The 23,336-nt window shown below is 38.3% G+C and overlaps 1 protein-coding gene across 5 annotated transcripts in view; it reads right to left on the reverse strand.

Annotated features, from left to right (window-relative positions):
- Positions 1–713: 713 nt before the first annotated feature.
- The window catches only part of LOC107308970 (cadherin-like and PC-esterase domain-containing protein 1), a 71,733-nt gene continuing 49,110 nt past the window's right edge, over positions 714–23,336 (reverse strand). For 3 of the 5 annotated variants that reach the window (XM_015853332.2, XM_015853307.2, XM_015853315.2), the window contains 10 exons: positions 15,286–15,428; positions 13,600–13,672; positions 11,461–11,628; positions 11,259–11,363; positions 10,178–10,347; positions 8,056–8,115; positions 5,171–5,238; positions 4,813–4,857; positions 2,835–3,021; positions 714–1,282 (listed from right to left, as the gene is read on the reverse strand). In XM_015853332.2, the coding sequence (XP_015708818.1) occupies positions 1,015–1,282; positions 2,835–3,021; positions 4,813–4,857; positions 5,171–5,238; positions 8,056–8,115; positions 10,178–10,347; positions 11,259–11,363; positions 11,461–11,628; positions 13,600–13,672; positions 15,286–15,428 (1,287 nt within the window). In that variant the 3' untranslated portion in view covers positions 714–1,014. Of the gene's footprint in view, positions 1,283–2,494; positions 2,629–2,834; positions 3,022–4,812; positions 4,858–5,170; positions 5,239–8,055; positions 8,116–10,177; positions 10,348–11,258; positions 11,364–11,460; positions 11,629–13,599; positions 13,673–15,285; positions 15,429–23,336 lie in introns of those variants that run through there. The other 2 variants (XM_015853335.2, XM_015853341.2) reach the window with 2 other exon arrangements.

The following is a 23,336-nucleotide window of genomic DNA, read 5'->3' on the forward strand; positions in this document are numbered from 1 at the left end:
TTAATTTTGAGAGAAGAGTCAACAAATGGGTAGTGTGGTCATCACAATCAGGCACATCAGCAGTCACTAGGCGATGACTGCTACATATATTTTATCTGACAGTTCTGATTTGCAGGTTGAGGTAATTATTGTCCATCAACATTTATAATATCATTGCCTCTTGTTGTAAATTCCAGTGCTTGTTTCTTCACAATCGAAACAAACAAATAAAAAAACAAAAAACCAAACCAAATTTATTCATCTAATTCACCACTTAAAATGCTCAGACTTTGCCCACCCAAAAGTAACTTCTTATGCAGTATATGGAAAGGAACTGGAAAAGGAAAATAAAGCTATGATCCAGGTTTTCTTTTTTTTTTTTTTTTTTTTCTGAAGAATTTTGTTGTCACTGTAGTGTAAGTAACTGGAAGCTTCACTGTTCCTTTCTTTTATTGTATTTTCTTACTTCTAGCTTTGTGTCTATGTTAGTTCAAGCCTCCCCATCTTCTCACATTCCCCTCCTTAGCCATATGACTTTTTTTTCATTCAATGGACCCACTGTTTCTTAAAGATTGTTATTTCTTGGGAGTAATTTGTTTTTATACCCAAACTTATATTTGGATAAATGGAACCTAAGCAGAAATCGTCTCTTCCATTGAGCGGGTGTTTTGTGCTTTTGCTTGTTTGTTTTCCATTGTGTCTGTTAGGCTTTTGGAATAAGCACTTTTAAATCATAAGTTTTCTAGCATCATTTATTCCGAACAGCGTCAAATGTGCCAACATTATAGACATCTATGGTGGTAAAAGAATTTCCACAGCTCCAGTGTCACAGATAGATAGGTACAGAAAGTCCTGTCTGCCCCATCACATGGTATTGAGACAATTTTCCTGCAGACTCTCTGATGGGTAAGCTTTGGCTGACCAAAGAAAGGATTAATTAACCTAGAGTTCTCGAATGCATGCTGACAGTAACAGGTATGTACTTTTTATACCGAAAAACTTGTGTTAATGTTACATTTCATACAATTACAGAAATTAGAGCCCAGATTCTAATCTCACCAAATATGATACTCTACAGAGAAACCAGAAAAATCCACTATTACTTTGTGTAATAAAAGAAAAGAGAAACAATACCTGCACAAAGCCACATATCATAAAGTCATCAAACAAAGGCAGACTAGGGCGGTCCTCTCGATAGATTCTGATTTTATAGCTGCTCACAATCTGAGGACTGGGCTGCGAATCATCTGTTACAAGAACAACAATTTTGTTCAATCCAAGGCCAAGTGGGTAATTAGCAGTGCTGAAAGAGGGGAGGAAAAAGAAAACAAAAAAAAAGTAAGTGGAATTAACACTGAAGAAACAAGGATTTTCACAGCATTGCCTATGGCAGTTAAACTTGCTTGCTGAGACTTCTATTTCTAAAAGTTTATTACTCCAAACACATGTTTTTACATAAAAACAGCACACACAATTTTCTAAAAAGAGTTTAAAATTCCTTCAAGAAGACAAAATAATGATAGTGAAACTTCATAAGAACAACTTCAGTGGCAATGGTAGTTCTTATGGGAAATCTGTGAATGAAGGCTCTAGAGACTATAATTCCTGGTGGGCCCAAGTCCAGAGTGAAGTCAAGACAAACCAGATGAAAAATGTCACCTAGCTGTGGAAACTGTAACTAGCCAAACATGATGGAATCCCAGACTCAAGTTTGACACAAGAACAAAGCTCAACTGTGCTCTTCTTCTGATTGCAGTAAAAAGAGAAGGCTGGAAGACTGAGTCTGCTCATTCAGAGCTTTTACTTTTCAGTGAAAGGGGCATATGGCCATTCTGTTTGCCTTTTACAAGGAATAGCTCTCATACTTTTTGCAGATCTTCATTATCTCACGATGCCTCTATAGGTTGAAATGAGTATTAATATTAAAACACTACAAAGCTGGATGGCAGAATTTTACAGGAGCTTTTATTTCAATCATAAACAAAGACTGATTTCTTACTGAAATTACAGGAAATACACTAGGTATAAGACCAACAACAGTGTACAGACCAGCACCAAATGACTAATTATTAGCAAGCATTCTAAGTTGAAGTATCTACAGTCAGTCAAAAGACAGTGTGTTGTATAGATAATTTTGTGCCATAAAGAAAAGCCAGTTTAGGAATGGTTAAGGGTGCTTCCAATCAGGTGCTTTCCCTTTTAAATCTTCAGTGTTAAGCAAGGAAATTTTTTACTAATGGCTACTGACTATGTAGGCCAGCCCTTGGTTTCTCAAGCACCCGGTGCAGATAAACACACACTTTTTGACGCTCTCGATATCCAAAAGCAGGGTGGTCTGGTCCAAAATGTCTACAGGAAACACATGTTTGTGAGAGATCTNCCGGTGCAGATAAACACACACTTTTTGACGCTCTCGATATCCAAAAGCAGGGTGGTCTGGTCCAAAATGTCTACAGGAAACACATGTTTGTGAGAAAACTGGACAAAGGACCACAGTAATGATAAAACAGCATAGATGATTGTGGGTGAGTGCTCAAACCTGATGTTTACTGATGACTTTTCTCTCTCACGTGGCCTCTCGCATTATATCACTCAAAAAGATTGGACAGCCTCGTACTCTTCCTGATGTCAGTTCCTTACAGTGTGATTCTGGTAAAAAATTATTATTCTGAATGAATTCACCTGAACTTACTTTCTCTATTTCTCACCTTAACTAAGCAAACTGCTGGCAGAGAGACAAAGTCCAGCAGGCTGTGGTTCAAAATCAAGACCTGGATATGAAAGCTCATATTCACTGCTGCCCTGATATATTTCTGAAGTTTACAACACTTAAACATTTATTTTGTTGCTCATACCTTGGTCCTTTCACCTCATCAAGGTGAACTTGGCACTGACAGTTTGAAGGTTCTGCTCCAATCTTCACTGTCACCACATCAAATGGGACTTCTGCATAGTACTCCTTGATCTTTGGGTTAAACTGAGGATTCAAGTCCAGCTGTGGACTGGTGAAGATCTGCCTGATATGAGATAGGGTATCTTTATCTGTTCCAAGAAGGCATCAAAGGAAAAACAGTGAAATGTATGAACATTTATAAGTAACATGCAACTTCTGGCAGATTGATAACATGCACAGTAGAAAGATTTTAACTTCCTGCTCACTGTGAGACTGTTAATCCTGATGCAAAGTCCTGCTGGCACCTGAGAGTCATTTTCAGGCCCTAGAGGGATTTTAGTCACTCCGTACCCAATGACTCTACTCAAAGGCACTAACTTCTAAGTCTCGATAAGCATCTGAAAATGCAAGGATTAGCTCTGCAAGATCCTGCCTCCAGTTGTTTAAATGGAACTTGAGAAAAAGTTAGGCCAAAATCCATAACCTGCTTAGGTACCAGCCTGTGTACAGGGTTTATGTACATGTGTAATTGCCGATAAAAATCAGAATATGTTAGACATAAGAACAAGTCACATGGAGATATCCAGACTCATGGGGTCATTTGTAGTACAGCTTGAAGCATGATTTATTAAAATTCCTAAATCAAAAAATTTCAGCTACTTTCTTGTTTATAAAATCTCCACAATCAGATCCTATTTGCTCAAATATATCTTTTATTCTGTAGTGTTTGCCAAATGACTCCTGAGAATAGCCGTTTGCTGACAACTCATCTGTGACTAATATTTTAATCCAACCTACTGAAATCAGATTTACAGAACAATTACATATTGAAAATTTTCTTTCCACATATATTACCTAGTATGTGTTCACAACTGGGTCCTGGAGAAATACTTGCCAGGAAACTCTCTCTACAATATATGAACAAATCTTGTGGCTTAAATTGTTGGGTTTTTTAATGGTCATAAGGATGCATGCACTTCTGTATGGGCCTTTACTACCTCAGTATCAGCCTAAAGAAACAGAACAGAGCAATTTCAGTAATCTTGCAGAGACTAAAATGTAAGGGGAGATGTTCTGGAGAAAGGGCAGGACTAGGTTTGCAGGGTAATAAAGGCTCACAAATTAACAGAAATACTGACTTCATGGCAGTATAAACTGTTTGCCAGATGCTGTACACATTAGTACCTTGAGGGATTATGTCACTAATTGCTAAAAACAGGGGGGAAATTTTCAAAATAAAATGAATTGAGATAACTTCAAAATAAAATGGCAAGCAATCAGATGGTGATGACAGTCAGCCAGCCCTCAACCATTCCTGGCCTCTGACTGACACAGGAGCTCCTGGAAGTATGGACTCACTAACAGCGAGGAAAAGTGGCTGAATGAGTAGAAAAGCCTCTCTTCTGTAGAGCAATTATTTCACATTGAAAAGCAAATTACTCCTCAGATAATATATTAGTGAGGAAGGCAGAAGAAAGCACTTTTGCCAGTACAGACAGCAATACTACAAGCAGATATTTCAGAAAACTCTTCTACTCCAAAGCAGCTCTTTAAAATCATGGGATTGAGAACTGGACTGATATAAGGCTGGTTCAACTTCACACAAGTTTGAAAGCTAGTCCACAGAAACAGATGTATGCTAAAGTTCTTGAAAATGAGGGACCAAAGACTACTGAAGTACAGCAAGGAATCAATGAGTGTTGGAATAAGCACAATAAGCACACATTGAAGTGTTTAATTTTGTACTTGATGCTTATTTAATATAACAGCCTAATCACTGAGCAATTCATAAACATTCTTTCTACTTAAAAATCCTTTGTTAGGTAACAACTTACAGGCACTCAATTCATTTAATGGTTATATAGAAAATAAAAGGCAAGAAATTTGTTCAGGTAATATCTTGTCTTCCCTCCTAGTAATCTAGAAAACCCTTGACTTACCATAACTGCACTGAGTTTCTTTAGTCTTACTGGAATAAGGCAATGCTGAAAAAAAACAGAGACATTAATTTTATTTCCTAATCCTGATTCACAATCCTATGGCAAAAGGAACTCTCATTTTGGTAATTATACATAAGAAATCTTTGCAGCGTCAGATTTTGCTTTAGGCTCAAGAACATTGCTCATCAACTCAGCAGAACACTTATGAAGATAAGGAAGAAATTGCTCTTTTATAAGTAGTAAGTCGAGATCTTCCAGCTGGAATCAAAATTGTGTTATCTAAATCATATGTATTGTCAGAAGTACTAAAAATAGGAAAGATACATGCTGTATGAAATGTTTTACTCTTATCCCATACCTTGATGATTCTTCCACAAGTGAAAACGGAAATTCTGCTTTGGAATCACATTTTCTTGAGAAGAATTCCTGTCAGTTCAATATCAGAAAGATTTCTACATTAGTGGAAGAAACAGAATTCATACAACATTTTTCAAAAAATTATACGTGGCAATGCATGGCAGATGGCAATTTGATATTTTCTGTGTAAAGATGTAACTTCTGGACTCCTGTCCTCAACATTAGCAATGCTACCTGACTGAATGTGATAGAAAGCACTTACTTCATAATAAATAATTGTATACACCACGAAGAGAAAGAAAATAAAAAATAAATTTCAAAAAAATACTTGAATTGCTGGGAAAAGGCAGAGTGGATATAGCTGAGAATGAAACAACCCATGCCATATCTCTTAATAGTTTTATATTGCTTTCTTGTATATGCTTGAGGTTAAAGTAAACTTTGTTCAAAAATAGCAGAATATGGATGAAGGTCTGTGTCATGCTGAATATCTGTTACTGAGTGCTTTGATGTGTTTACTTATTAAAGCCAAGCACATAGTCAGCTTCCACAGTATACACACATATACCCTCGTTAGAAAAAAAGTCAATTGGAACTATTCATACACACGTTAGCAGCTCCCAGTTTGCTGACTCTGCAGATTTTTTTCTTTTGTGTAACATTTTGGAAGCACAGAAAGTAGGCATCTCTCCAATTCATGAACTGAACTCTGGCTGATAAGACCCTTTCAGAGAGATCTTTTTAAAAGGATCCAGTTTCAGATGTTTTTCTCCCAGTGTTTCCTGTAGAAGCCCTCATAAAGAAACTTCTTCCCAAATACTGCCATTCACTTTGAATTCTGAAAGATACAAGGTCACTCTCTGTGATAGGCAGGGCAGGTTCTGAGCAAACAGCCATCTCTGATGTTTCACCAGGAGCTGCTGAAAGCAATATTAAAGTCCATCATGGTAAAAGGCAAACTGTCAAATACTGAAAAAGAGATTCCTGCGTTATCTCACTGAGATAAGGGGAAAAAACAGCTGTCTCTTGGCAGATCTGTGTGTCTCTGTATGTGCATGAACATATAGTTTTGACATCTTGCACCGTCTAGACACCGCCCTTATTTCACGCACATTCATGACCTCCTTCAAAGGAGCCACTTAACAAACTATTAGAGAGTTTGTTTTCCACGTTATAAGTCACTTAATACCCTGCTTTCTTCTTGCCAGGGAGGTAATGTCTAACACCTGTCAAATACATTTTCTTCTCTTACCACTGTTCCTTTTTGAATTGCAATCTTTGTACTGCTTACTAAGGAACTTTGTGACCTCTGTGCATCAATTCTGTAAGAAGACTGTGTTTATGATCAAGCATTAAGACTCATAACTCCACTTAATTTAAGTATCAAAATTTAATATTTAGGAATAGTATTACGGAAAGAAAGTAGAGATTACTGTACTCATCACTGCTGAAGAATTAACTTTTTAGTCATCACATTTTTCTTTCTCCAAGCTCATTCTGTCAGCAGGACTGAGGAATGGTGAAGTTATGAAGCTTTCCCTCAGTCAGAGAGTGGCTGAGGTCCTGGATACAACAGAATCCTTTCCTCCACGCACTGTTGTGCAAGAAAAAACCTTCATTTGTATGAGCTGCCTCTTGTTTGCTTTACTCACTGTCTTGAATGAGCTATCAAGCATAGATGAGCACACTGTCTCTGTACTTTACTATTAGGTGTAATTGTAAATGACTGTACATCATGTACCTTGGTATATGACTGTACCTTTTGGGAGATCTCTGTGTACCTCACCAAATATTAACAGTAAACATGTCCTTTAGGACTCACTGTGATTCAACAAAAGAGAAAGCTAAATGACTGACAGCAGTAATAGTAATATAGCTTGGATGGTCTAGGCAATCAGAAACATAAGCAATAAAGAATAGGTAGAGATAGTTAAATTGCACCACAAGATTAAAACTGAAAAAGGGAAAAAGCTGGGCACTTTTGGAGCCTCTGACATACGTGTTAGTTGTGAGTGGTGCAGTTTTTAGTGGATCACAAAACCAATATTGATACTATGTTCTCAGTATTCAGTTAAGTTATGAGGTTTCTTTCTCTTTAGATTATGTTTTGTAGGTCTCTTGAAAATGAAGAGCCACCAGAGATCATTTTGTGAGACACAATCACTAGCAGATTTTCTATTTAAACGTGCTGCAGACTACTTCTTTGACTTCTGCCAAAGACTTTCCATGGGAGCATTTGCTTCATGGAATGAAGTTCTCTGTACTAGTTTCCTGAAAAGGAATACAAAATTGCAGACCAAAAAGTGGGGATTTTTTTCTTGGCACTTAATTTCAATTCTCTCTCCCTCCTTCCTTCCCTCCGTCTTTCACTTTTCCCACAGCAGATCTTAACCCTGACTTCCTTGTCCTGTTCTTTTGCCTCATAGTTGGAACTATGATTCCCAAACTCTTCAGTGATGAGCATGACAACATTAAACACCAATAAATTGTTTTCAGTTTGGGGGCTGCTGTTTCTGTTTTTGACTTAAGAATGAGCTTGTGTAAAAGAAGCTAGTAGCACCTTTCCAAAAGTGTAAGTTGATTTTGTAAAAGCATTTGAAACTTTATTGAGCTACTTAAGCTCTCAAGCAAAACAGAAAGGTATTGTATGCTATTTTGCTGTTTGACATAGCCAGGCATACTTGCCACAGTACTTCATATCCCATGTTCTAGAAGACAGTAATCATGTATATCTTAGTCATATCACAAATTGAATCAAAAAATCATGCACAGACAGCAAAAAGTCAATTTAAATGTACATTTCCTGTAAATGTAGGTAGCATCCCTCCATCACTTTCAAGGAATTTTATCTTATTTTACCAACACTTCTGAGATTGCCATTCTCACCTGGGCTGTAACCATTTCATTGCAGTTGGAGATGATTTTCTAGAGCTCTTCTTCCTTCTCCTGTGGAACAAGTACAGACAGTTCCTTACTGTCATTGAAGGTTTCAATATTAGCAATGTAGACAAAGAGGGTTAAGCAAACCAGACCATGATACATCTTTAAATAACAGTGCAATTCTGTGGAATCGTTATCAGTGAATTGCATAACTGCACAAGACCTGAGTCAAAAGTCATTATTTTTCCTGTAAGTATCCATGTTGTCTGGGTGGATAGTCAGCTGTGCAAATCACTGGATTTTATAAATACCAAGTCTGCATAGTCAGAGATATAAGAACAGTCAAATGAACCAACCAACCAACCCGTCTTTAACTGAAGATATTCATAAAAAGTGTTCTGATTGAGTCTCCTTTTATGGAGATATTGAAGACCCAACTGGATGCCTACCTGTGCTATCTATTATAGGGTGCCTACTTAGGCAGGGGATTGGACAAACTCATCAAAGCTAGGAATCTCAAAGATTAATCAAAGTTCAAAGAGAATAAGTTATTTGGGGTGTAAGCTTTGCTCATCTTTTTCTTCCTTGCAATTAGGAATAATTACATGCATATCTGACACATACATCATCTTCACATGCATGTAACTGTAGGAGTGGAAGATTATGATTTAGCAATGTCAAAGCATGCATTTTATTTTATTTTTTTTTTAATGGAGGGAATGAACAGAATGGTATCATTATCTTAACCACTGCAGAAAAACACAGTGCAAAGAAGCAAACTGTCTGCTCTCCTGGAGAAAGGTGATGGTATTACTAAGTATTAATATACATATAGCAAACGTTCAGTTTGAAGAAAAAGGGGCCAAGGGGCTGCTCAGAGTGAGTGAGTGAGTGGCACAGCTTAGATTAGAACAGAAAGCTGCTAAAGGTTGGTATGCTTTGATATGCAAACCAAAATATTTTGGCAAAAGGGCAGGGGCTTATACATGAATGCAAACAGCTGCATCTTTGAGTTACTTATCATGGACTGGCCACTAGTAATAACAATAATGTTTAGCACTATCATGGAACTGAGTATTTTCAAAATACTAATAAACAGTTACGTAACACAGTGGTGAAGTATAATTTTCACTTTGCAGATAAGCAAACGAAGATATAGATAATTTGCTGAAAGCTACACACAATTCACTAAGAAACAAAATTGAAACTCAAGAAGTCTTACAGATGCCTTATATAGTGAAATTAGCATTCTCCAAGAAAAGGGTTCTCAATAATGTTGCTTGCTTGTCAAACTTGGGACTCGGTGGAATGAAACACATCACATGCCTCTGTTTGCATAAACAGCATATATGCAACTATTCAGTAAAGAATATGTGTAAAGCATATGAGTATACAAAATGTCACTAGTTGAGAGCTACAGAGCACATAAACATTTTTTTTTCCCCAATTTTTATAATAAATACATTTTACACCACAACATTTCACTCTCCCTTCATTCCTTATTCTCTTTTATATTTCATGCCTACCTTCCTTCTCTCTCTGGCTCTCTCCTTATTAAAGTTTAGAATCTCTTGCCAAAAGCTTATTGGGTTCTGTCTTGTCATGATGGCATTCTCCCAGCTTTTCAAACAGAGTTAAAATGAGGTTCTTGATGTTTCCTACTCTTTGACCTGCCTCTTGTCAAATACAGGAAATTTAGAGCCACTAAAATTCATCAATCCCTTTTGGAAAAGCCTTCGCCTAAAATTTTACACTTTCTCTATGGTTTTCTTCATAATTGAATAAATTAAATTAGAGTGGTAAACATTCTTAATTTTGAATTCACCATTTTCCAGGAACAACTTACTAATTCACTTCATGTTTCTTAGAAAAAAAGAATTACCTCCAATTAATTTTTAACTCATGGATCTCTATGCTAGAAATACAAGCAAAGGGGAAAAACTGTCATACGTTGAGACCTAGCTGCAGCTCTAATGGCAGGATGTCTGACAGTGCTCCATGGAGGGATGACGGAACTTACTGTCAAGTAATGTAAATCCACCTACATCTACTGAAGAATTATGTTTCATGGTATTCACTGGAGTTACTCCAAATTACACGGTTGTAGATTGTATAATAGCTGTCTTACCATTCTGAAAGATCTGAATGTGTCTCTTTGGTCATGAACTGGAATTGTTCAAGCAAACTGGAAAGCAACCAGTGTATAGTCAGGACTGAGCCAAGTCGTCTCATTGGATCTACCATGTGATAAAGGTCATGCAGTAAAGTTTGGAACTTGGGTGCAGCGGAAGGGTAAAGCTGAGAAGAGATACAATGATTAGGTTCTACATGTTATAATATTTGTAAATTGCATAGATGTGAGAAAATATCAGAAGACAGTGTATATAGCATACAGATATATTAATATAAATTCTCTTTCACACAACTATAGAAAATGTCTGTCTTGCCCATCCCTGCAAGTCAGTCCTGCTTCCTGTACCAACATGGAAATCTACTTCCCTTTCCACTCAGAGTCTCTAACTTGACTTCCAGTTATTGATAACTAATAACTAATTCCATTTTTAAAAGTCTCACCAGTCTCCAGCCCTAATACTAAATCAGAAAGCCTAGAAAAAATCCTGATGCCCTGAACATTTTCTGAACAATACATTCATGTTTTTGGTGATTCATTTCTCTAGTCCTCCACCTCAGTACCAAACATTTTCTCTCATTAACTGTCATGCCTACTCATGGACAGTGGCTGTTATTCCTCCATCTCTGTTCTCCAAAAAACAACTCACTATAATTGTGAAGAAGACATATCACACATTTTGCCTATGTTTTTTAATCACTTTTTCATGTCTGTCTTCTCTTTGGTAACGATCTTAGCGTTGAACAGCCTCCAGTTTTTCCATTCACACATCCTTTGTTTCATTGTCATTCTATTTTCTTATCAATGTAGGAGACTTTTACTTATTATTTTCCTTTTCTTTTCTTCTATTTTCTGGTTCATTTTTCTGCTTTTTCGTCCTTAACTCAAATTCTGTGCTTCAATTCATTCTCTCTTTTACTATAAATTCAAAAAGTCTAAAATAAAATTAGTATAACCTCTATCTCTCATTTTCCTTGTCCATCCAGTCTGAGATGTGCAGTGACAGCAGTAAACCTGTAGTAATATTAGCAAGTTTACATAAAATATGAACGCAGTATAACACAATAGTTTATTTTACCAGCTCAAATTGTCCAAGATTCTTCACCTCTTTTATAAATGTAATCACAGAATTTATCTCTTCTAAAGACAAACATTGTCCACCTTCTTTGTGGAAGATTCCATCCTACGGAGGAAAGGGCAACACATTCTGGTGAAATCACATGGAAAGAAATTTCATTGGGCCCCAATCCTTTTTCCCCGGCAAAGAGGCAATTATTTACCTTGCTCACAATTGATCCATGTATGTTTTGTAAAGCTTCTATGAAACTGGAACTTGAGGATTTATTAGACAATAGAAATTTAAAAGTGTCTTCAAAAATAGCTTCTTTGAAAGTTTGGTCCTGAAGATTTGATTCCTCCTCATCTTGAAAGTCAAAATTTTTATGCACCTGTTAGAAAAAAAAAAAGGAAGAATAAGAGCGTCAGTAAGACAGACAAGTTTATAATACAAATAATGCACCACATTTTCGGCAAAAATCTCACGCCACAATGTTTGCTGACCTCTAGTGGAAAGAGTTCAATAACTCATGCTCATGTGAAACTGCTTTTTTCTATCTTGTTTGAAATCTGATTTTAAAAAATGTCAGCTGATACTTTAACACAACTCTTAAAAAACTCAGGTAGTTGAGTTGATATCGATGATATAATCCTTAAAGTATATAAGCACAAGAAGTACAGTCATATAAAATACAAATAAGTTATTATTTCAGTGCAAACACAAATACAACCAAGCTGTCTGTCATGTGCGCATATTTCAGTTTCTAGGGGATACAATTCAAAATAAAATTTCAGTTGACGCGAAGAAAGTATCAACTGTAGATTTTTAGAGTAACTGTTTATTATCTCACGTGAAACCATTCAACAGTAATGATTTACTGCACATTTATGGATTATGACTGATGGTTGAGGTTACTATACATGCTGGTAAATGTTACACTCCATGTTTATGATTTTAAGCACTCCAGGTAGAATTCATTTACAGCCTGGCTTAAAGGGTCCTATCTTTGCATTATTGTTACTAGAGAACTGCAAAGATTTTAACAGACGCATTTAAAAAATCGTCTCATTTAATTTCAAAGGATATATTTTCAACTGTTTGTATAACATATATATGGAGAAAGATTTTGTGTGTCCAGTCATATACATAATTGAATGTACGTGTAAGTGTAGTGAAAAAAGCTGGAAAGTGGTAAATTTTTTGTTCTGGCTGGGCTGTTATTAGACAGGAATGGTACAAAACTGCTAGAAGGAGTTTATGCTAATAGTTTTCTTTGTTCAGGTTTTGAGGGCCTTGAGGACTGCCCAGGAAGAGGGCAGTGCAGTGGAAGAAGGCAGCATGGTGGAGGTGAAAGCAGAAATGAACTGAAGAATTATGGCACAGTTCATGGAGAATGTTAACCTGCATTAAAAGCCATTAATGGCTTCTAACTTTCTCTAGTGTATTTCTTTCTGGTGCAGTTAACACCTAACTACACTTGCATGCATTGCTTTCTATGCATTTTATTTATCTGATATTCATTTGGGATAATAGTGCTGTAACACTAAAAAGTTTATACACTTAACCGGTGTGGTGAATTTCATCGCAGGAAATCTGCCACTCACCAATTGCTTTCTCCCATTGCTACATCTAGGCAAAAATATTATTAAAGCATTTGGACATTTCTCAGAGATTTTAGAGCAACTAACACAGAGGTTTTTTTGCTGTGTTCTGTTTGTTGTAATTTTTTGGGGTCAAGTAAAGCCTTCTTTCTTCAACAAGCTTGCAATCTCTAGGGCACCCCAGGGGAGAAAAAACACAACTGTCATGGTTTTATGATTTCTGGTTATTGGTATTCCACATCATAGCATCATGTAGTGCACTGGGAGTTAAAAAGTTAATGCTCCCATTCTGGGCACCTGTCTGGAAGAGAACTACGTTCCCCAGAAGACTGTTCACTGTGCTGTTACCATTTCTGCTCACGGGGAACAGATATAAGGTCTTGGTAGGTAACCTGATGTTCTCTTTTCACTTTTTTGGCTCTCCTCCCTGCTGCTCATCCCAACCACACACATCACCTCAGCATTAGTGTAAGGCCTTTCAGTTTTTGGATGCTCCATCTCTCATATTTGGTTTATTAGTTTCAATTTTGATTATATTGTATAATAGTGTGTTACCTTGCATTCTGATACTACATTTACTAAGCTAGTTTGTCTCTTCTCAGATCATTGCCACTGTTTTTAATTATTTGGGATCCCTTGTTTCCACTTTCCAGAGGTGCAGATCTGCAGATCCCTCCACTCTGCTAGTCATGGAACTGGGCTGAACAAGCCCATACACCACTGACAACAACAAAAGAAACATTGCAGTGTCATTTGCTTACCTGAAGAACTACAGGGTGTATGGAGGTGCTGAACCCAATGTCAAAGGTCAGCATTTGAAAACATTGGCTGCACCTGAAATAGAATACAACAGAAATCAGATTCAGAAAGGACAGATAATGTAAAACGCGCTACAATGACAGAACATCATAAACACATTTGTCCAGACAAAGCATATGATACAGACTAAAAATTTCTAAGAAGAGTCCACAACCCTAGCCAAAGATAGAGTCCTGTTCTAAAGAAAAGACTGATATACTAAAGGATATCTGTATGGACAACTTTTAAACTAATGAGGGAAGGGAACCACATTGAAAGACAAAATGCTCTTTGGTAAGAACAAGGTCCCACAAAAGCTTTGGAGACATTTGGAGGGCAAGAGATGTTTATCAGGTGGAACTCTCCAGGCTCACTGAACCTAGATGCACCTGAAGGGATGCTTTAAGGCATGGGCCAAGAACACCAAGAAAATTTTAGGCTACACACATAAGGGATATCTGTCCTGTGAGTAAACAAATATTCAGTTTGGATCATAATTAAAATAGCTTTATCAATTTTATATTCATTCCCTTCTCCCTTTCCACTTCCTTCACAATGTGTTTTTCATGAAAAATAATGAGTTTCACCATATTATTACTGAAACACCAAGGTTCTCAAATATATGAGGGCCGCTCTGAAAGCACTGCCTCCCATTTCATTATGTTGGGCCATGGCATCAGAGGATTTCTGTGGTCGAACCTTCCAACCAATATTCCTTTATGTTTTGCTGCCATGTGATAGATTGCAGTAGAGGGGCAGTCTGACAAATAGTGTCTGACGGAAATGCAGATGAAGCAAAGGTGTGTCACCGAATTCCTCCATGCAGAAAAAAAAAATACACCGACATTCACTGATTCATGCTGAATGTTTGTGAAGACCAAGCAGTGGATGAGAGTACAGGGAGGCAGTGAGTGGTGCGTTTCAGCAGTGGTGAAAGCAACAGTGAATCACCGCTGGTGCAGATTTTCTTTGAGTGCAGCATGCAGGCTCTTGTTCATCACTGGTGAAAATGCACAGCTAATGTATGTGACTATGTTGGAAAATAGTGTTTTGTAGCTGATAACTTGCTCTATTAAATAGTGTTATTGTGCTCTTTGTTGTAGTTTCCACAGAAGTAAATAGGAGGCATTACTTTTGGACCAACCCAAATAATTTTAAAGCATACAAACATAATATTTTACTGTTTAATTTTTATTGTTTATCACAAAAAGTGTACAGATGCTACACAACATGTGGAGAACAAATATCAATTACTAATTACTAAATTACTGTTGTTCACGATCTCTGCCTCGGCCAGTTCAGAACAGTCAGTGTTACTCTAACTTCAAACACCTGACTCATGTCAGAGAGCTCACTTACAGGAAATACAGCATTATACAAATGATGACTACCCCAGTTGTGAGGAATCTCTGCTCATTTGTGCTGCATGAAGCACTCCATCAGGACTCAGCATTTTGTCCTTGGTATTTACCACAACTTCTTTCTTCTAGGGTTTTCTTCCCTAGGTATAACATCTTCATTTTATTCTATCAAGAATAATGAAATATAAGGGATTTTGTTGTTTCGGGAGTCATGTGTCCTCTACAATTTTTCTATTCTAAGAAGCTATTCTAACAACAACATAGCAATGAACACTGCAAGTTACTTACTGATTGAAAGAGCCTGGTCCTGTGGCAGATGATTCACTGAGGACCTCAGTTATAAGTAGAAGTTTGCTTATAGCTTCTTTCATGTTGTTAAAAGCTTGCTGGGGAGAACTGCTTTTGAAGAACATCTCAAAAAACCTTTGCAGCTGTGAAAAAGATTATATGTATTTGTGAACATTTACCAGTGCTTAACTAAACCAGTGCTTAAGGTCATAAATTAAAAGGCTGGTAGAAGTCAAAATTGCATTACAATGTCAATTTGAGTCGTTACTCATTTGCACAGTAAAGAACGGCATGAAAAGCACCATGCAGCACAGTAGCAAAGAAGGAGCTTTTCTTTACAAATATGAGAAAGACTCTAAAGCAATGCATTTAAAAATTATTGCTCATAGAATAAGCTTACTTTGATAAAACCCTTTACTGTCAATTGGTTTCAGGCAAAAGAAATTGTAATGCTTCAGCAGTAGGCACTAGCACAATCATAGAAAAAGCATTTTCTATTGTTAACATACTATGTCAAGGGCTATCTCACTTGACCTTGACTATGAATTTTTACCCCAGGTTAACACATTCTAAACAGAACCAGTCATCACAGCCATCACAGACTATACTTTGGCTGGATGCTTGCAGATGCTGTGGATTTTAGCCATGTGAACCCTCCCAGGGACATATTCACTTTTCTGCATAATGCTGTTATCTCAACTGCTTTCATCATTCATGCAAATTCCCCCTCCTCATCACTTCAGTTAGAAATCTAGGGAAAGATAACTTAAAGCAATACATTATCCCAGTGAAGAATGGGACACAGGCAGGTTTTATTGTATCAGCAGTCTTAGTTCTAAGAAAGGATCCGCCTTTGAATCATGTTTTCAATTAGTTTTTTAATTGTGTCAAACTGTCAGATAATTAGTAATTAGTACAAAACAAATATATTTATATTGTATAAAAGTACTGCTTTCAGGTATAAAGCTCATAGAGTATACATGGGACGTGTTTTCTACAAACACCCAAAAAAGACAAATTTCTGAATGTTTCCAGGAATTTGTCTACTAAATTGACTTAGAAATGCCATTATGTTTTCTACTGTCACCCACTCATACATGTCCCACTGGCTTCTGTAGGCATCTCCTCTGGAGACTCACAAGGCTGGCATGCACTTCAGATGGATTTACAAAGATCACCTTTACTTGAAGTCTGTAACAAGGTTTAATGTGATATTTTGAATCTACGGCATGAGCACAGAATCAGAGGCACCACTGGAACCATCTGATTCAATCTCTTCTCAAGCATGGACACCCAGAGCAGGTGCTCAGAACTATATCCAGGTGGTTTTTGAAGATCTCTATGGAGGGAATTCCACAATCTCAACAATCTGTGCCAATGTTCCATCATCTACACAACACAGAAGTGATAATTGGATTGAACCTCCTCTGTTTCAGTTTGTGCTCCCTGCCTCTTGTCCTGGCACTGGGCACCACTGAGAAGAGCCTGGTTCTGTTTTCTTTGCACCACCTCCTCAGTTTTTCATAGACATTAATGAGATCCTCCTTGAGCCTCCTCTTCTCTAGGCTGAATGGTCCCAGCAATCCCAGCCCCTCCTCTCTGGAGAGATGTTCCAGTCTTTTCATTGTCTCAACAGCTCTACGCTGGACTCTTTCCAATATGTCCATGTCTCACTTGTTCTGGAGGCCCAGAAATCAATAATCAATACAGCACTCCAACTGTGGCCTCACCAGTGCTGAACAGAGGAAAAAAAATGTCCCCCTTCAGAAACTTGATGGCAATCTAATCCAGGATACTCCTGGGCTCTTTCTGTAGTAAGTGCACTTGCAAACTCATCATCATCTTGGCATGAACCAGCAGCCCCAGGCTTTTTTCTGCCAGGCTGCTTTCCAGATGGGGGAACCCCAACCTATACTGGTGCTTGGGGTTGTTCTTCTCAGGTGCAGGACTTTGCACTTCCTTTTGTTGAACTCCATGTGCTTATTTCTTTAAACTGTTAAGGTCCCTCTGGATGGCAGCATGGCCCTCTGGCAAACCAGTCATTCATCCCACTTATGTATCACCTGCAAATGTGTTGAGAGTGCACTCTACCCCATCACCCAGACCATTAACAAAAATGTGGAACAGACTGGACCTAGCATTGTCCCCCAGGTACACCACTAATTACTGGTGATGTATTATGATGAATTCACTGTGCTAACACCAGATCCCCTTACAACATAATTCTATGCTCTCTTGTCCTCAGTATTTTCTAGACAGTTTTGTAGTGTGAGCGCCAAGCACGCTAGTTTGTGTGGGCATGAATGATTAACTTACAGTTTCTTCAGGCAGCATATTGTAATTAAATGTAATAAGCATTTTCCACTTTCCTTCATAAAAAATGATGTATCATTGCCTACAGCCAGGTATGAAAATCACTTAAGCATGGAGTTAATACTGACCCTCCTTTGCTCTTTGTTCTCTTCAGTTCCTGTAGCTCAGTCCTGTTGTGCTGGTAAGTAAGTTGGTTTGACTGACTACCTGCTCTTATCACATCTGGTTTTATTCTAAAAAGCTCACAGGTATTACCAAATTAAAGAAATTTGCCCCATGAGCGAATCTGTGTGGAAGTTTTGCAGTGCTTTGGACTGAGAAACTGAGGAAGTTTTTTGAAATGCCAGTAGGAAATAAATACCAACAATATGCAGATCTTCAAGTTGCACTACATTTCAAGGCAAGCAGGAGTACTTGCTTCCCAAAGTCTAAGATCACTCAGCTTTGTTTCTCCTATAGAGTAGCACAAAGATTCAGAACGTGAAGCCGAATAGTTTTCACATCAGTTCTGATTCAGATTCATCTCTGATTGAAACTGTCTCAGTTTTGGTGAAGCCCAACAGTAATTTATTAATCAGTTCATGTGAAATAAGAAACTAAGAATGAAGATTCACCTCACCAGGATGAGATAACAGGGTGGTTCTTCAGCTAATTTGACAGCTACCTCCAGCGTTTCTGCCATCAGTCACATTCCTGCTAGACTAGCTTTTACCTTTTCCCTAGTTTCCTATGTCAGCAGTGGGTTTCAAGGGGCTAAGTGAGAAGCTGTCTATGTCCCCTTGCTGCACAGGGGACATAAGGAATTAGAGAATTTTTTAAGGAGAGACAGAGGATGATTATTGGAAGGAACAACAAGAAACACAGAATCACAGAATGGCCCAAGTTGGAAGGGACCTCAAGCATCATGAATTTCCAACCCCTCTGCCAGGCAGGGCCACCAGCCTCCCCATTTACTAGACCAGGCTGCCCAGGGCCCCATCCAACCTGGCCTTGAACACTTCCAGGGACAGGGCATCCACAACCTCACTGGGCAGCCTGTTCCAGCACCTCAACACTCTCATAGTAAATAACTTCCCCCTGACATCCAACCTAAATCTTCCCTCCATCTTAAAACCATTTCCCCTTGTCCTGCTGTTATCCACCCTTTCAAAGAGTTGATTCCCCTCCTGTTTATAGGCTCCCTTCAGGTACAGAAAGGCTGCACAGCCTTCTTTTCTCCAGGCTGAACAAGCCCAGCTCCCTCTGCCTATCTTCGTAGGGGAGGTGCTCCAGACCCCTGATCATCTTCGTGGCCCTCCTCTGGACCCTTTCCAAAATCTCTATGTCTTTCTTGTACTGGAGGCTCCATACCTGAACACAGTGCTCCAGATGGGGCCTCACAAGAGCAGAGCAGAGAGGGACAATCACCTCCCTGCCTCTGCTGGCCACCCCTCTCCTGATGGAGCCCAGCACACAGTTTGCTTTCCGAGCTGCAAGACCACGGTGCCGGCCCATATTAAGTTGATCAAGAGGGACAGAAAAAGCCCATTAGGTCATTTGCTCATCTCCACCAATTGGTTCCTAAACGCAGCAACACGAAGGATATGCAGTGCATGTATTTTGATCCAGAACTGCTGAAAGGTGGGCTGATTTGCACTGTTTGCACTCACAGCGTGCTGTTGGCTAAAGCAGCAAACTGCTTCCAGCACAACAGACCTTGAAATAAAACTGGCTTCTCCAAGGAACTACATTTTAGTTACAGCCCTCCTTGGGCAGATTAGAAAAAAAACAACTGTGCTCAATGGGTCCTCATTATAGGATATCAGGTTTTAGGACAATGTTTATTCTAAGCCAATGACTGAAAATAAATATTTAGACAGCTTGGTTCGGGACCAACAAAGACACCAGAAAAATGCTTCAGGTTCAATTCCAGTTCATGAAAAAATCCTGTTCAAACCAGTTCAGTTTACATTTGACTCTTACGGATTCTATAGGGTTCTCAGCACCTAATAGGGAAAATACAGAATATATGGACTGGGGCTAAGAAATATGAATACCTACAACTTAGAGATTTTCTAAGTGTTTCCAACACTTAGTTCCATTCAACTACAGAAAGCTAAAGTCACTAAGCTGAAGATTACTACAGATGATGACTATTGAGGCACGTTCTCCCACCTTCAGAGGAAACAGACCACCTGCCCAGCAGGGTTCAACCTCGTTGATTAAAAGCAGCACAGAATAGTAAAAGAGGACAGAATGGAAAAAAAAAAACTGGTGACAATCACAGGAATTTAGTCTGTGAGAAAGCTGACCTCTTGCTGGCTGATTTTTGAGCATAGTAACGGGGATTAAATTTTAGTACGCTGTAAAACTTAATGTACACATGGACATACACATTGTACAATGACACCATTGTGTACAGAATTGCAAGAGTTCTCAGGAGCTTGGAAATGTTCACCCACGTGCTGGATGTATATATTGAGGGGTATATTCCACATATTTACATAACAACGTTCAGAAAATGTGTGAATCTTTTTAAAGCACGGTGATGAAGAACATATTTTCTCCCAAGGCAGGATGAACTAGAAATGTAATTAAGATTAGTTTTAACTCATTGGCCTTTAGCTCACTGATATCTGTTTTTGCTTTAGGATAAGCCATTGGGGGGGGAAAATGGATGACAGTATTAAATTTAAAATGCTTTTTCTCTACCCACTTTGAATTTTATTTTTTTAACATCTCAAGTCATTAAAATAAGCCTTATGATTTCAGTGACATGGATTTCTTTGGTTCTTCAAGAATAGAATCACCAGTGAATGGTCTAAAAGACTGAGCAAAATAATTGACAAGCTTCATGAACAGACTCATGGACACTAAAGGAGAGCAGAGGAGTGTGCTGTTCACAGGGCTGCATGCTATGGTGGCTTAGTAATTCCCTTCAGAAGATTTTTCTCTGGCATGTTCTCTGCAAATGAATTTCTTAAGAGGGGTTCTAGGGCAGCCTGGGGCAGCCAGCTGAATAGTAGCTGAGGATTTGCTTCAGAAAGGTATAAATTAAATCAGACAGCTATGCCCCAGTTTCTCCCACCTCCACTCCTTTATTTTAAGAGGTCTATTCAATGCATGCTGAGGAGCAGACATGGCACGTACACTGTATGCACTGGGTGTCAGACTCCAGCACTCCACAGAAGATGTAAAGGAATTTTACTGTAATGAAAACAAACTGTAGCAGTCCTTCTGGGATTGCCTGCTAGCTCCATCCCATCACAGCTTTGCCACATGACAAGTCAAAAAAGATTTCCCTTAACTAACCTTAGGAACGGCAATAATTGCAAACTTATAACACCTACCTTCACCGACTTAGCTTTCTGTTAATTACAATAGGAGTTCAGAGACACTGCTCACACACAGACAATTCTCTTAGGTGTCACAGTATGCAAAGAAATGCCACCCTACAAGACTGTGTGGTTTATGTTTAGGTTCTTTTTTTACTTCATTGCACAACACAGACACTTGAAGAGCATGATTTATGTCATCCTGGGGTAGATATTTCAAAATGGTGACATTAATTGCAATCTGAAACTGTTCTGTTCCTCTAGTGAAGAATCTAAACGAGACACTGAAGGCAGGAAGGAGATAAATCCTGGGAGAGCTCACGCAGTCCACCCTTGACAAAAATCTTACGGATAACAAAACCTACGTGACTGGAATATACAAAACAGTCTGGGAGGGTTTTTGCCCTAAATTGATGATGATAAACCAATAGCAAGATTAAACAGCAACGAGGAAATTACAAGGAAGGAGACAGCTTAAAAAAAAAAAAAAAAACACGTTAAAAAAAGCATGAAAATTTGCAGCAGGGTGGGCTGAGGGGAAGAGGATTTGGAGCAGAAACAGCAGCAGGCAAAACTGGCCAGGCACAACCAGAAGTCAGCCCACCAGCACCACAGCTTTTCCTGGACCATAGGGCTTAGTGGGTCATCAGCCTTGGTATGGATCCTATGTGGGTGCACACAGATCTGGAGCTCCCACTTCTCCAGCCAGAGTTGTATGCAAGCAGAGAACTGCCCCCCAGGAGAGTGGGGCTGTATCTGTAACTCTGTTGCCTGTGAGATAGGAGTGGGTGATCAGCTGGGTATGAGGGATTAGAACTTCAGAGGGTTATTTATAAGAGGATATTTAGAATGTAATTAATAACATGAACATTATTGAAGTGTATCATGGTTTATCTCGTCTATTAGTGATATTGAGCATGCTATTAATACCAACTGCCAGTTAATTACCTATAATCAATTAACCACTTCTATCCTGATTTTGTTAGAATAATGTGAGCTTATCACTTTTTCCTGAAACAGTATCCCCACCTTAGGAGATGTAGCTGAGCTCTGAAGCTACCCAGGAGTCAAGCAGATAGAAGATGAAAGGCCATTGGAGCTACTGAGTAATTCAAAGCAATTTTGAGGTTTAGACTTTGAGATCTGCAGCACCATATTCAAAAGGATTTGCATGAATGCATGTTAAAATGACCCTGATGGTCCTTATTTGCAGTCTTCAAAACTAGATGAAAGGTAAAGTTATCAGTATCATCGCTGAGAGTGAGGTTTACTTCTGTGGAAGTAAAACATGACCTTTGGTTTCCAAAAAGATGTGTCTTTTTGAAATATCAAACAGTGTTCTTTCCAAGTTTCTCTGCTGTGCATCAGAGCTGTTGCAGCCTTCTTGATCAGTCGGATTTACAGGTTCTCCAAAGACTTAAAACAATCACCTCTCTTTGAAAATAACCAAGGATGTTTTCACTTGAGTTTATTCAATCAATCAATAAAAGTAGTGTACATTCCATTCACTTCCTACATTCATTATTCTTGATGGATCCATACTTAATGACATTCCTTCACCAAGTCCAAATACTTTGGGATGTAAGTAGTTGTTTGCAGATATAGACACTATTTTAGACACAAACAATATTGCCTTTAACTGTGTGTGTGGATTAATCTAGATATCTAAAGTGGCTGGAAGAATATAGTCTGGTTCCACACAAAAGCAATATTTTGCAGTGCAATTATTTTCTGTATTGCCTGCTAGCACAGGTGAACTTCAACACTGACCAAAATATATTTAAAAAGCTGCAATACAGATAATGGGAGAAAAACATACCTATAATCAAAATCAATTGTTCTAGAATACTTCACATATAAAACAGTGCAGTCATTTATCACAAGCTGATAATGTTAGCATTAGGAAGTTCTGTTTATTTCATCCTTGATTTATGGCTATGTTGTGCCATTTCTCTGTACATCTTACAAAGCACTTGATGAGGGGGGAATCAGGATGTTATTCAGCTGTTTTATGAGTAAATTTTCCATTTATGAATATTTTCTGTTCTTTAAATATGTTTCTTGTCAAGAAAGTTCATGTAATTGCTCTGGACAAAATAACCCTCTTTGTTTATCAAGTTTCAGTGGACAGTATCCATTAATTTCAGTATTTGCTCCAGAATATCTTATTTTAAATCTTTGCCAGTGGAAAAAAAAAGGGAGAAAAGATCATCTGAGAAAACTTTAAAGATCCTTGCTCTTAAGATTAAGTCCAAAGATTACTGGTGTCAGTGAAAAGCTGTTCACTAGCTTCCACAGGAACTAACTTAGGTCCTTTGAACGGGACTGGACTAAGAATGGTTTTCCAGCACAGCATCAATTTTTTACGGGAAGAGTGAAGATGATTTACTAATGACATTTCCCAGTTTGATGTGAGAAGCAAAT

The sequence above is a fragment of the Coturnix japonica genome, chromosome 1 (assembly GCF_001577835.2).
Source record: "Coturnix japonica isolate 7356 chromosome 1, Coturnix japonica 2.1, whole genome shotgun sequence".
Taxonomy (NCBI): domain Eukaryota; kingdom Metazoa; phylum Chordata; class Aves; order Galliformes; family Phasianidae; genus Coturnix; species Coturnix japonica.